Source organism: Meleagris gallopavo, chromosome 3 (assembly GCF_905368555.1).
Source record: "Meleagris gallopavo chromosome 3, MGAL_WU_HG_1.1, whole genome shotgun sequence".
Classification (NCBI taxonomy): Eukaryota; Metazoa; Chordata; class Aves; order Galliformes; family Phasianidae; genus Meleagris; species Meleagris gallopavo.
Window position 1 is genome coordinate 93,436,719 of NC_139406.1, and position 11,716 is coordinate 93,448,434.

The window sequence follows — 11,716 nt, forward strand, 5'->3', positions numbered from 1 at the left end:
CATGCTGATATCAATTGTCTTAGAAAGATGACGGAAATGAGGAGCGAAGGTGTGAGGAAGCACAGGCTGGTTGGCCTGACGTTAGTCAGTGGGAAGGAGGTGAAGGAAATCCTCCCGGAAAGTACTGCCAAACACAGATTGGCTAAGAAATGGTGGGAATGGAGAGCCTGGATATACACCCCCAGCTGAGTTTCTTCAAGGCGGAAGCGACCATCTTTGATCCGGGGGAGGTGCAGTGCCAGTTGATGAGTTTGCCTTTAGGAAAGGCTTTGAGGCTTCCTCCCATGACATGCTGGTAGGCAAACTGTGAGCAGTCTGCTGAGGTAAGTTTGCACTGAGGTGTCCTTCAAAGTGTCTGAACGCAGGGGTCTGTTGGTCTGAGGCGAGTGGCCCGGAGTCCAGATGTGGTGAGTTCCTAGCTGTATAGGCCAAGAGTGGAAAGTGAAGCCAATGCTGTTTGGTATCTTCATTAAGAGCCTGCGTGAAGGGACTGGAATCGATTATGGACAGGCTGCAATTCCTGACTGGGCTTGAGTAGGGCCATTGTACTATAGGAGGTAAAGAAAATACTGGTAAGAGAAATGATTCTGTGACCATGTTTGTTGTAACCATGAGAGAATCCTGCCTGGGAAGAGAAGAAATGGAGTGTGTGCTGAGCCAGAGAAGTTGTACGAGCGAGCATGGGCAGAAGGGCCTCAAAGTGGCCAAGAATTTATTAGTGTAGGCGTTGATAAGTTCTTGTCACGAAGGCTATGTGCTAGCTACCAAAGCTCTTGTGAGTGACATGGTTGCAAGAGGAGGTCTCGGAGCCCTCTTGTAGCAGACATGACGGTTTCTAATGCCGTGTCTTTGTAGTGGATGAAGTGGAAGGGGCATCACGCGGAGGAATGGAGAGGAGGAATCTGAAGCTGGCATGCATGAGATCTTTATTGAGGAAAAGACACGGAAAGGAAGGATCCACTTGGTGATCGCCAAGTGGAAAGAGCACAATTTAAGCTGCAAAGAAAGAAGAAAGTTACTGCACACATGTTCCCAGGCAGCATGGTCTGAGGCTGTTCCCTGCTTGCTTGTTTTCTGCCATGAAAAGGGGAGTCATGGCTGGTGAGCCCTTGGGCCATGGGTGACACAGAGGTGCCTCCTGAGTGCGTGAGGCGCCTTGCAGGGTGCAGGTGGTTGGTGTGAGGGTGTGGGCGCAGGCCCTTAGCAGGGGTAGCGGGCTCTGCCGCCGTTGAAGCAGCCCAGGCCTCCGAAGCCGAAGCCGCCGGAGGAGATGGCCACTCCCTGGGCGCTGAGGGCGCTGCCCACGGCAGCTGATGAGGAGGATCCGACGGCGGTGTTCTGGGGGAAGGAGCTGAGGATGGGTCCCGGCAGGGTGACCACCACGGTGGAGGGCTGGATGACGACCTGGGAGTCCTGGCACTGCCTGACACAGGGCTCGTTGCAGCTGTTAGCCAGCGGGGTGGGTCCCCCACTGCAGGGGCGGCAGAGGTCGTAGCAGGACATGGCTGTGGGGTGGGTGGTCCCTGGAAGAGGGAATGTTGAGTAAAGAGAGGGTGTTGAGGGGGAGGGAAGCAATGCCGTTGGGTACCAAGGCAGCAGGGAGGCCTGGTTTGGGGTTGTGGGGAGCATGACAGAGAGGAGGTAGAAGGTCTGCGGAGGTTTGAGCAGAGGCAGTATGGAGAATTTGGTCAGGTGGGGTGGCCAAAGGAGGTCAGTGGGGGCTGCAGGCTCACCTGGAAGAGCACAGAGCAGAAGGCGACAGGAGAGTGGTGTGAGGGAGCGAGGCACAGGGCCAGCTTTTATGCTGCTGTGTGAGTGCCTGAGGGCTTGGAGAGAGCCTCTGCGCATGGCAGCATTGTATGCAGTGAGCAGCTCTTGCGTGGCGGAACCAGGCCAGTCATGAGGTGGGGGTGTGTCGTTGTCTTCCCACAGCTCTCCCTTTTCATTTCCTTGTGTTGTGGATTTGATCCTTTGACCTTGTCGGCAATTTTTAAGGGAAAATGAGTATTTTGTGGGATTTATATGGAAGGTGTGTCTCATGATGGTGGTTGGAAGATGCATCTAAGGCATGGGAGAGTTGTGGTCTCAGGAGTGCGGTCACGGTATGGCATTGATGTGCTTTGTGTCTTGCTGCTGAGGTGAACAGTGCTTGCTGCCAAAGCAGATGAAGAGAAGTATGGTGGACGTGCCCAAAGCTGCCAGGTCCACCTGGTTCTACCCATGAGATGTCCTTGCAAGGGTGGCATCATTTGTTTTAGAAAGGTCACAGTGCCTGGGAGGGGCTTCTGATGTGCGGGACAGAGCTCGTAGCCCTGCTGTCTTGAAGGAGATGGAAGAAGGAAGAGTGGCAAAGGAGGTATTTGTTTAAGTGGCCTGTGCTGCTGGGCAAGTGAAGAGCAAATCCGGGAATGTGTGTGCAGATGCAAGAGGAAGAACATGATGGGGAGTGCTCAATGTGGATAACTGTCACGGGATTGACTGAGACTGGCTAAGAAGTGGTGGGAATAGAAAGCACGAAAGGGCAAACTACCTGTGTTTTTCTACACTGAAGTGACCAGCTTTGCGCATAAGAGGGTGCAGTGAGTTTGCCTTTACAAAAGGCCTTGATGTTTCCTCCCAGGGTGTGCTCATAGGCAAACTCTGTGTGATCTTTACAGGTTAATGGATGCTGAGGTGGTCTATAAAGTGGCTGAAGGCAGGGGTCTGGTGGTCTGAGGCGAGCGACACAGAGTCCTGATGGGGTGAGTTCATAACTGCATAGGCCTATCCTGGGGAGTGAGGCCAGTGCTGTTGAGTATCTTCATAAAAAGCCTGGGTGATGAGACTGGACCTGACTGTGGACAGCCTGCTATTCCTGAGTGGGCTTGGGCAGTGCAGTGGTACTATCTGACTTTGTTTGTACAAGTGTAGATAATATGTGATGAGAAGAATGCCATCTGCTAGCCAGCGATGCTCTTGTAAGAGACACGGTACCGAGAGGAGGTTGTGGGGCCCGTTTGGACCCAACACGTTCCTTTCTAGAGCCATGTCTTCGTATTGGTTGAAGTGGAAAGAGCATTAATCATAGGAATGAAGAGGAGGAATCTGAGGCTGACATGCATGAGATCTTTATTGAGAGAAACACATGAAAGGAAAGGATCCACTTGGTGATGGCCAAGTGGAAAGAGCACAATTTGAAGTGCAAAGACAGAAGGAAGTTACTGCGCTCATGTTTCCAAGCAGCATGGTCTGAAGTTGTTCCATCCTTCTCTGTTTCATGCCATGAAAAGGGGAGTCATGGCTGGTGAGCCCTTGGGCCATAGGTGACACAGAGACGTGAGGTCAGTGCGTGAGGCGCCTTGCAGGGTGCAGGTGGTTGGTGTGAGGGTGTGGGCGCAGGCCCTTAGCAGGGGTAGCGGGCTCTGCCGCCGTTGAAGCAGCCCAGGCCTCCGAAGCCGAAGCCGCCGGAGGAGATGGCCACTCCCTGGGCGCTGAGGGCGCTGCCCACGGCAGCTGATGAGGAGGATCCGACGGCGGTGTTCTGGGGGAAGGAGCTGAGGATGGGTCCCGGCAGGGTGACCACCACGGTGGAGGGCTGGATGACGACCTGGGAGTCCTGGCACTGCCTGACACAGGGCTCGTTGCAGCTGTTAGCCAGCGGGGTGGGTCCCCCACTGCAGGGGCGGCAGAGGTCGTAGCAGGACATGGCTGTGGGGTGGAGGGTACCTGAAAGAGAGGGTGTTGGGTGAGTGGAGGGAGTTGAGGGTATGGGAAGCAATGCTGTTCCGTTCCCAAGCGGCAGGGAGGTATGGTTTGGGATTATGGGGAGCATGACAGAAGAGGTGGAAAGGCTGCAGAGTTTGTGGTCAGAGGGGAATGGAGAGCAAAGCCAGGTGGGGTGGCCAAAGAAGGCAGCTGGGGGTGCAGCTCACCTGGAAGAGCACAGAGCAGAAGACGACAGGAGAGTGGTGTGAGGGAGCGAGGCACAGGGCCGGCTTTTATGCTGCTGTGTGAGTGCCTGAGGGCTTGGAGAGAGCCTCTGCGCATGGCAGCACTGTGCAGAACGCTGCTGTTGCATGCCCAACCCACCGAAGTCATGAGGTGGGGTGTCATTGTCTTCCCACAACACTTCCTTTTCATTTCCTTGTGTTGTGGATTTGATCCTTTGACCCTGTCGGCATCTTTGGGTGTGACTGGAGTGTTGAGGAAGGCGCATGCCGTGGCAGGTGTTGGAAGGCTTGTCCAAAGCTCTGCAGGAGTGATGTGGTCTCCTCAGTGATGCCATCGTGTGCTACTCATGCAGTCGTGTTTGTGGCCACTTTGTGAGGTGCAGACCCCATTCCAGGCATCCTTAGAGGGCTGTTCTGTGATTCCCAGGTGCGTTTGGCTTGAGACGCTGCTAGTTGCACTGCGCTGCGCTCCCTGCCTGCCTTCGACTTAATTTGCTTTCCTTGAGCTTAGTCGTTGTCTTGTGCATTGGGTGTGTTGTGTCAACATGTTGGTTCCCCTTTTGCTTTGAAAACTGTGTTCTGGAGAAAGGAGGCAGCCTGTCTTGTGTTGTTCCAGCGTTGGGCCATGCAAGGTGGTTTTAGTATATTTAGAGAGAGGAGGGCAATTTGTGGAGTTGAGATTTTGGGGTCCTTTCCTGGACCTTTGTGTGTTAATGGGTGATGCAGCCATGAGCCACTTCATGACATCTTCTGGAGAAGACGGAAGAAAGTAGAAAGAGGGGCTGTTCAACTGGATGTGCCTAGGTGTGTGAGGCCTGCTGGGTGTCACCCAGGAATGCAGAGGGAGCTGTGCGGAGTGGGTTCGGAGGAGGGCCACAAAGGAGATCAAATGGCTGGAGTCCATTTAGTGTGAAGAAAGGCTGATGGAGTTGGGCTTGTTCAGCCTGGAGAAGAGTTGGCTCCAGGGAGATCTGAGTGTGGTCTTGCAGTACTTGAAGGGAGCTTACAAACAGGAGGGGAACCAACTTTATACATGTCTGATTGCAGTAGGACATTTTAATGGGATGAGTAGAAATTTAATGTAGATGTAAGGAAGAAATTCTTGACTCAGGCAGTGTACGGATCTGGTACAGGCTGCCCATTCATCTTGTGGATTCTTCATCTTCGGTGGCATAGCAGGCCTGCCTGGACAGGGCCCTGCTCAGCACGCTCTTTGGGGCTGCATCAGCCCACAGAAGGGATGGTGGTTAAGTTCTCCTCCAAACCTCCACCGCTGTGTGATTGTGTGATTATCTGATTTAAGCTGGTCTCCCATGGTGCGCTCATCTAGAAGCTGAACCAGCATGGGTGAGACAAGTGGAGAGCGAGGTGGACTGACAGCAGCTGGCTGAAGGCCTGGGCCCAGAGCCTTGTGATGGAGGGCACCAAGTGTAGTTGGAGGCAAGTTCCTGATGTTTCCCCCTAAGCGGAGTGTTAAGGATCTCTTGTCTGGGATGCAAGCTGATCTTCCATCCTGTGGAATTGTGCGTTATGTGGTATGAGTTGTTTTTCCAGCAAGTCTGTCTTTCTGCATCCTTTTCTTGAGGACGTGCCCATTTTGCAGCGGTGGCACCTTTCAAGTGAGTGCATTGGAAGCCAAAGGAGCGATGTTGCACCTTCGTGTCACGGCACGCGGAAGTAGTGGCCAGAGCACAGAAGATGAGCAGTGTTGACAGTGAGGTCATGGCTTGGCACTTGTGCGGTGCGGTTTGTGTGTGTGTTGTTAGAGGAGCTGGCAGTTCCAAAGAGCCGTGGAAGCCTGGTCTGGGCATTCGAGGTACCCTGCTCTGGAGACGATGGCACATTCTTTTATGAGAGCATCAACCATTTAGTTCAAGAAGCGAACCTAGTGGGTATAATGTCTATGAACTTGAGCAAAGATTTTCATGCTGTTTGACTCCGTATCCCTCTGGTGATAACGCCCAGCACATCTCTAGACAAATACACGATGTGTTGAGTGAACTGTTGGCCCCAAAGTCCAACTCCCATGCTTTTTTCCAATGTGGTTACATCAGGCAGGTGTCCAGTCGGCTGTGGGATTCTCCAGAGCTCCATTTCTGAGTCTGTTCTGTTTATGTTGTACTGAGTGGTCTGGATGCGGGGCTTGGTTGCGCAGCAAATAAGAATTTTGTGGATTGCAGTAAGTAGGGAGGAGCAGTTGACCGTGTCAGGAATAGGGAGGCCTTGAAGAGAACTGTTGAGAGACCAGCGGGCTGGGCCGTCACCAATGGCCTGAAGTTGAAGAAGAGGACGTGCTGGATTCTGCACCTGATTCCAGAATGCCCTGGCCATTTGAGGATTTGGGTAGGAGAGAGTGAAAAGCAGCTCCAGCCCAAGCGGTCTTGAGGTTGTGGCTGATGGCCAGATGAATCTGAGTCAGCAGTGTGCCCTGGCAGCCAACAGGGCTGACTGTAGCCTGGGGTGCATTGAGCCCTGCACTGGAATTGAGACAGGGAAGGGCCTGTCCCACTCTGCTTTGTGCTGCTCCATCCTCACCTCAAACCTTGTGTTTAGTTTTGACTTCAACAACACAAAAAGGATGTGAAACTATTGAGTAGTTTCCAAAGGAGGACTACAAAGATGGTGTAGAGTCTGGAGGAACTCAGGTTGCATGGTTTGTTCTATCAAGTGGAGACTGAGGGGAGGCCGAGGTGCTCTTAATAGTGGCTTAATGTAGAGGTCTGGTGGTCTGAGACGAGTGACACGGAGTCCTGAAGTGGTGAGTTCAGAGTTGTAGAGGCCAAGACTGGGAAGCGAATGAAAGGGAAGTGAACAGAAGGACGTTCAGTGTCTTCACTAAAAGCCTGGGCGCGGGGAGTGGACCTGACTGTGGACAGCCTGCCGTTCCTGCCTGGGCTTGAGCGGGGCCGCTGTAGTGAAATCAAGAAATCAAGACGATACTGATGAAGGAAAGATTCTGTGACCATATTTGTTGTAATAGGAGAAAATCTTGCCTGGGAGGAAAAGGAATCAAGTGTGCACTGACAGAGAGATGTTGTATGAGAGAGCACAGGCAGAAGAGTCCTCAAAGGGCCAAGACTGCATCAGTGTAGGAGTATATATAACTTATAATGTGATGAAGGCCATCTGCTAGGCACCAAAGCTCTTGTGTGTGACAAGAGGAGGTCTGGGGCCCTCTTGTAGCAGACATGACGGTTTGCAGTGCCGTGTCTTTGTAATGGGTGAAGTGGAAGGGACATTATGCGAAGGAATGAAGAAGAGGAATCTGAGGCTGACATGCATAAGATCTTTATTGAGAGAAACACATGAAAAGGAAGGATCCACTTGGTGATGGCCAAGTGGAAAGAGCACAATTTGAAGTGCAAAGACAGAAGGAAGTTACTGCGCTCATGTTTCCAAGCAGCATGGTCTGAAGTTGTTCCATCCTTCTCTGTTTCATGCCATGAAAAGAGGAGTCATGGCTGGTGAGCCCTTGGGCCATGGGTGACACAGAGGTGCCTCCTGAGTGCGTGAGGCGCCTTGCAGGGTGCAGGTGGTTGGTGTGAGGGTGTGGGCGCAGGCCCTTAGCAGGGGTAGCGGGCTCTGCCGCCGTTGAAGCAGCCCAGGCCTCCGAAGCCGAAGCCGCCGGAGGAGATGGCCACTCCCTGGGCGCTGAGGGCGCTGCCCACGGCAGCTGATGAGGAGGATCCGACGGCGGTGTTCTGGGGGAAGGAGCTGAGGATGGGTCCCGGCAGGGTGACCACCACGGTGGAGGGCTGGATGACGACCTGGGAGTCCTGGCACTGCCTGACACAGGGCTCGTTGCAGCTGTTAGCCAGCGGGGTGGGTCCCCCACTGCAGGGGCGGCAGAGGTCGTAGCAGGACATGGCTGTGGGGTGGGTGGTCCCTGGAAGAGGGAATGTTGAGTAAAGAGAGGGTGTTGAGGGGGGAGGGAAGCAATGCCGTTGGGTACCAAGGCAGCAGGGAGGCCTGGTTTGGGGTTGTGGGGAGCATGACAGAGAGGAGGTAGAAGGTCTGCGGAGGTTTGAGCAGAGGCAGTATGGAGAATTTGGTCAGGTGGGGTGGCCAAAGGAGGTCAGTGGGGGCTGCAGGCTCACCTGGAAGAGCACAGAGCAGAAGGCGACAGGAGAGTGGTGTGAGGGAGCGAGGCACAGGGCCAGCTTTTATGCTGCTGTGTGAGTGCCTGAGGGCTTGGAGAGAGCCTCTGCGCATGGCAGCATTGTATGCAGTGAGCAGCTCTTGCGTGGCGGAACCAGGCCAGTCATGAGGTGGGGGTGTGTCATTGTCTTCCCACAGCTCTCCCTTTTCATTTCCTTGTGTTGTGGATTTGATCCTTTGACCTTGTCGGCAATTTTTAAGGGAAAATGAGTATTTTGTGGGATTTATATGGAAGGTGTGTCTCATGATGGTGGTTGGAAGATGCATCTAAGGCATGGGAGAGTTGTGGTCTCAGGAGTGCGGTCACGGTATGGCATTGATGTGCTTTGTGTCTTGCTGCTGAGGTGAACAGTGCTTGCTGCCAAAGCAGATGAAGAGAAGTATGGTGGACGTGCCCAAAGCTGCCAGGTCCACCTGGTTCTACCCATGAGATGTCCTTGCAAGGGTGGCATCATTTGTTTTAGAAAGGTCACAGTGCCTGGGAGGGGCTTCTGATGTGCGGGACAGAGCTCGTAGCCCTGCTGTCTTGAAGGAGATGGAAGAAGGAAGAGTGGCAAAGGAGGTATTTGTTTAAGTGGCCTGTGCTGCTGGGCAAGTGAAGAGCAAATCCGGGAATGTGTGTGCAGAGCAAGAGGTAGAAGAACATGATGGGGAGTGCTCAATGTGGATAACTGTCACGGGATTGACTGAGACTGGCTAAGAAGTGGTGGGAATAGAAAGCACGAAAGGGCAAACTACCTGTGTTTTTCTACACTGAAGTGACCAGCTTTGCGCATAAGAGGGTGCAGTGAGTTTGCCTTTACAAAAGGCCTTGATGTTTCCTCCCAGGGTGTGCTCATAGGCAAACTCTGTGTGATCTTTACAGGTTAATGGATGCTGAGGTGGTCTATAAAGTGGCTGAAGGCAGGGGTCTGGTGGTCTGAGGCGAGCGACACAGAGTCCTGATGGGGTGAGTTCGTAGTAGTTTCGTCCAAGCCTGGGGAGTGAGGCCAGTGCTGTTGAGTATCTTCATAAAAAGCCTGGGTGATGAGACTGGACCTGACTGTGGACAGCCTGCTATTCCTGAGTGGGCTTGGGCAGTGCAGTGGTACTATCTGACTTTGTTTGTACAAGTGTAGATAATATGTGATGAGAAGAATGCCATCTGCAAGCCAGCGATGCTCTTGTAAGAGACATGGTACTGAGAGGAGGTCGTGGGGCCCATTTGGACCCAACACGTTCCTTTCTAGAGCCATGTCTTTGTATTGGTTGAAGTGGAAAGAGCATTAATCAAAGGAATGGAGAGGAGAAATCTGAAGATGACATGCATGAGTTCTTTATTGAGAGAAACACATGAAAAGGAAGGATCCACTTGGTGATCGCCAAGTGGAAAGAGCACAATTTGAAGTGCAAAGGCAGAAGAAAGTTACTGCACACATGTTCCCAGGCAGCATGGTCTGAAGTTGTTCCATCCTTCTCTGTTTCATTCCATGAAAAGAGGAGTCATGGCTGGTGAGCCCTTGGGCCATGGGTGGCACAGAGACGTGACCTCAGTGCGTGAGGCGCCTTGCAGGGTGCAGGTGTTTGGTGTGAGGGTGTGGGCGCCGGCCCTTAGCAGGGGTAGCGGGCTCTGCCGCCGTTGAAGCAGCCCAGGCCTCCGAAGCCGAAGCCGCCGGAGGAGATGGCCACTCCCTGGGCGCTGAGGGCGCTGCCCACGGCAGCTGATGAGGAGGATCCGACGGCGGTGTTCTGGGGGAAGGAGCTGAGGATGGGTCCCGGCAGGGTGACCACCACGGTGGAGGGCTGGATGACGACTTGGGAGTCCTGGCACTGCCTGACACAGGGCTCGTTGCAGCTGTTAGCCAGCGGGGTGGGTCCCCCACTGCAGGGGCGGCAGAGGTCGTAGCAGGACATGGCTTTGGGGTGGAGGGTACCTGAAAGAAAGGGTGTTGGGTGAGTGGAGGGAGTTGATGGTATGGGAAGCAATGCTGTTCCGTTCCCAAGCGGCAGGGAGGTATGGTTTGGTGTTGTGGGGAGCATGACAGAAGAGGTGGATAGGCTGCAGAGTTTGTGGTCAGAGGGGAATGGAGAGCAAAGCCTGGTGGGGTGGCCAAAGAGGGCAGCGGGGGGTGCAGCTCACCTGGAAGAGCACAGAGCAGAAGGCGACCGGAGAGTGGTGAGAGGGAGCGAGGCACAGGGCTGGCTTTTATGCTGCTGTGTGAGTGCCTGAGGACTTGGAGAGAGCCTCTGCGCATGGCAGCACTGTGCTGAACGCTGCTGTTGCATGCCCAACCCTGAGAAGTCATGAGGTGGGGAGTCATTGTCTTCCCACAACACTTCCTTTTCATTTCCTTGTGTTGTGGATTTGATCCTTTGACCCTGTCGGCATCTTTGAGTGTGACTGGAGTGTTGAGGAAGGCGCATCTCGTGGCAGATGTTGGAAGGCTTGTCCAAAGCTTTGCAGGAGTGATGTGGTCTCCTCAGTGATGCCATCGTTTGCTACTCATGCAGTCGTGTTTGTGGCCACTTTGTGAGGTGCAGACCCCATTCCAGGCATCCTTAGAGGGCTGTTCTGTGATTCCCAGGTGCGTTTGGCTTGAGACGCTGCTAGTTGCACTGCGCTGCGCTCCCTGCCTGCCTTCGACTTAATTTGCTTTCCTTGAGCTTAGTCGTTGTCTTGTGCATTGGGTGTGTTGTGTCAACATGTTGGTTCCCCTTTTGCTTTGAAAACTGTGTTCTGGAGAAAGGAGGCAGCCTGTCTTGTGTTGTTTCACAAGCGTTGGGCCATGCAAGGTGGTTTTAGTATATTTAGAGAGAGGAGGGCAATTTGTGGAGTTGAGATTTTGGGGTCCTTTCCTGGACCTTTGTGTGTTAATGGGTGATGCAGCCATGAGCACTTCATGACATCTTCTGGAGAAGACGGAAGAAAGTAGAAAGAGGGGCTGTTCAACTGGATGTGCCTAGGTGTGTGAGGCCTGCTGAGTGTCACCCAGGAATGCAGAGGGAGCTGTGCGGAGTGGGTTCGGAGGAGGGCCACAAAGGAGATCAAATGGCTGGAGTCCATTTAGTGTGAAGAAAGGCTGATGGAGTTGGACTTGTTCAGCCTGGAGAAGAGTTGGCTCCAGGGAGATGTGAGTGTGGCCTTGCAGTACTTGAAGGGAGCTTACATGCAGGAGGGGAAGCAACTTTTTACAGGTCTGATTGCAGTAGGACATTTTAATGGGAAGAGTAGAAATTTAACTAAGAAGTAAGGAAGAAATTCTTGACTCGGATAGTGAACGGTCCTGGCACAGGCTGCCCAGTGAACTTGTGCGTTCCTGAACCCTGGGGGCATTCAAGGCCTGCCTGGACAGGGCCCTGCTCAGCACGCTCTTTGGGGCTGCATCAGCCCACAGAAGGGATGGTGGTTAAGTTCTCCTCCAAACCTCCACCACTGTGTGATTGTGTGATTATCTGATTTAAGCTGGTCGCCCATGGTGCGCTCATCTAGAAGCTGAACCAGCATGGGTGAGACAAGTGGTGAGCGAGGTGGACTGACAGCAGCTGGCTGAAGGCCTGGGCCCAGAGCCTTGTGATGGAGGGCACCAAGTGTAGTTGGAGGCAGGTTCCTCATGTTTCCCCCTAAGTGGACTTTTAAGGATCTCCTCTCA

The 11,716-nt window shown here is 53.4% G+C and overlaps 2 protein-coding genes across 9 annotated transcripts; both read right to left on the reverse strand.

Moving 5' to 3' along the window:
• Window positions 1-1,200: 1,200 nt before the first annotated feature.
• Window positions 1,201-4,035, reverse strand: LOC146544821 (feather keratin 1-like). 4 transcript variants are annotated; one of them, XM_085219960.1, is made up of 3 exons: window positions 3,912-4,026; window positions 3,418-3,705; window positions 1,201-1,277 (listed from the first exon to the last, which is right to left on the reverse strand). In XM_085219960.1, the coding sequence occupies exons 1-3, from the start codon at window positions 4,024-4,026 to the stop codon at window positions 1,201-1,203; spliced, it is 480 nt and encodes a 159-aa protein (XP_085076086.1). The 4 variants fall into 4 exon arrangements, with proteins under 4 accessions (XP_085076086.1, XP_085076088.1, XP_085076087.1 ...); XM_085219962.1 differs by lacking the exon at window positions 3,912-4,026 and having other exon boundaries at window positions 1,201-1,264; window positions 3,429-3,685; XM_085219961.1 differs by lacking the exon at window positions 3,912-4,026 and having other exon boundaries at window positions 1,201-1,281; window positions 3,401-3,685.
• A 3,457-nt stretch (window positions 4,036-7,492) lies between these two features.
• LOC104917036 (feather keratin 1-like) lies at window positions 7,493-10,327 on the reverse strand. 5 transcript variants are annotated; one of them, XM_085219964.1, is made up of 3 exons: window positions 10,207-10,321; window positions 9,713-10,000; window positions 7,493-7,569 (listed from the first exon to the last, which is right to left on the reverse strand). In XM_085219964.1, exons 1-3 carry the CDS (start codon window positions 10,319-10,321, stop codon window positions 7,493-7,495), a joined length of 480 nt encoding a protein of 159 aa, XP_085076090.1. The 5 variants fall into 5 exon arrangements, with proteins under 5 accessions (XP_085076090.1, XP_085076092.1, XP_085076091.1 ...); XM_085219966.1 differs by lacking the exon at window positions 10,207-10,321 and having other exon boundaries at window positions 7,493-7,556; window positions 9,724-9,980; XM_085219965.1 differs by lacking the exon at window positions 10,207-10,321 and having other exon boundaries at window positions 7,493-7,573; window positions 9,696-9,980.
• Window positions 10,328-11,716: the final 1,389 nt, after the last annotated feature.

Coding starts and splice junctions, on each gene's coding strand:
- LOC146544821 (XM_085219960.1), bottom strand. CDS start 4,026: ATGCGCAGAGGCTCTCTCCAAGCCCTCAGGCACTCACACAGCAGCATA. Junction 3,706..3,911: donor TCTGCTCTGTGCTCTTCCAG/GTGAGCTGCACC, acceptor CCTCTCTTTCAG/GTACCCTCCACCCCACAGCC. Junction 1,278..3,417: donor CGGCTTCGGAGGCCTGGGCT/GCTTCAACGGCG, acceptor GCGCCCAGGGAG/TGGCCATCTCCTCCGGCGGC.
- LOC104917036 (XM_085219964.1), bottom strand. CDS start 10,321: ATGCGCAGAGGCTCTCTCCAAGTCCTCAGGCACTCACACAGCAGCATA. Junction 10,001..10,206: donor TCTGCTCTGTGCTCTTCCAG/GTGAGCTGCACC, acceptor CCTTTCTTTCAG/GTACCCTCCACCCCAAAGCC. Junction 7,570..9,712: donor CGGCTTCGGAGGCCTGGGCT/GCTTCAACGGCG, acceptor GCGCCCAGGGAG/TGGCCATCTCCTCCGGCGGC.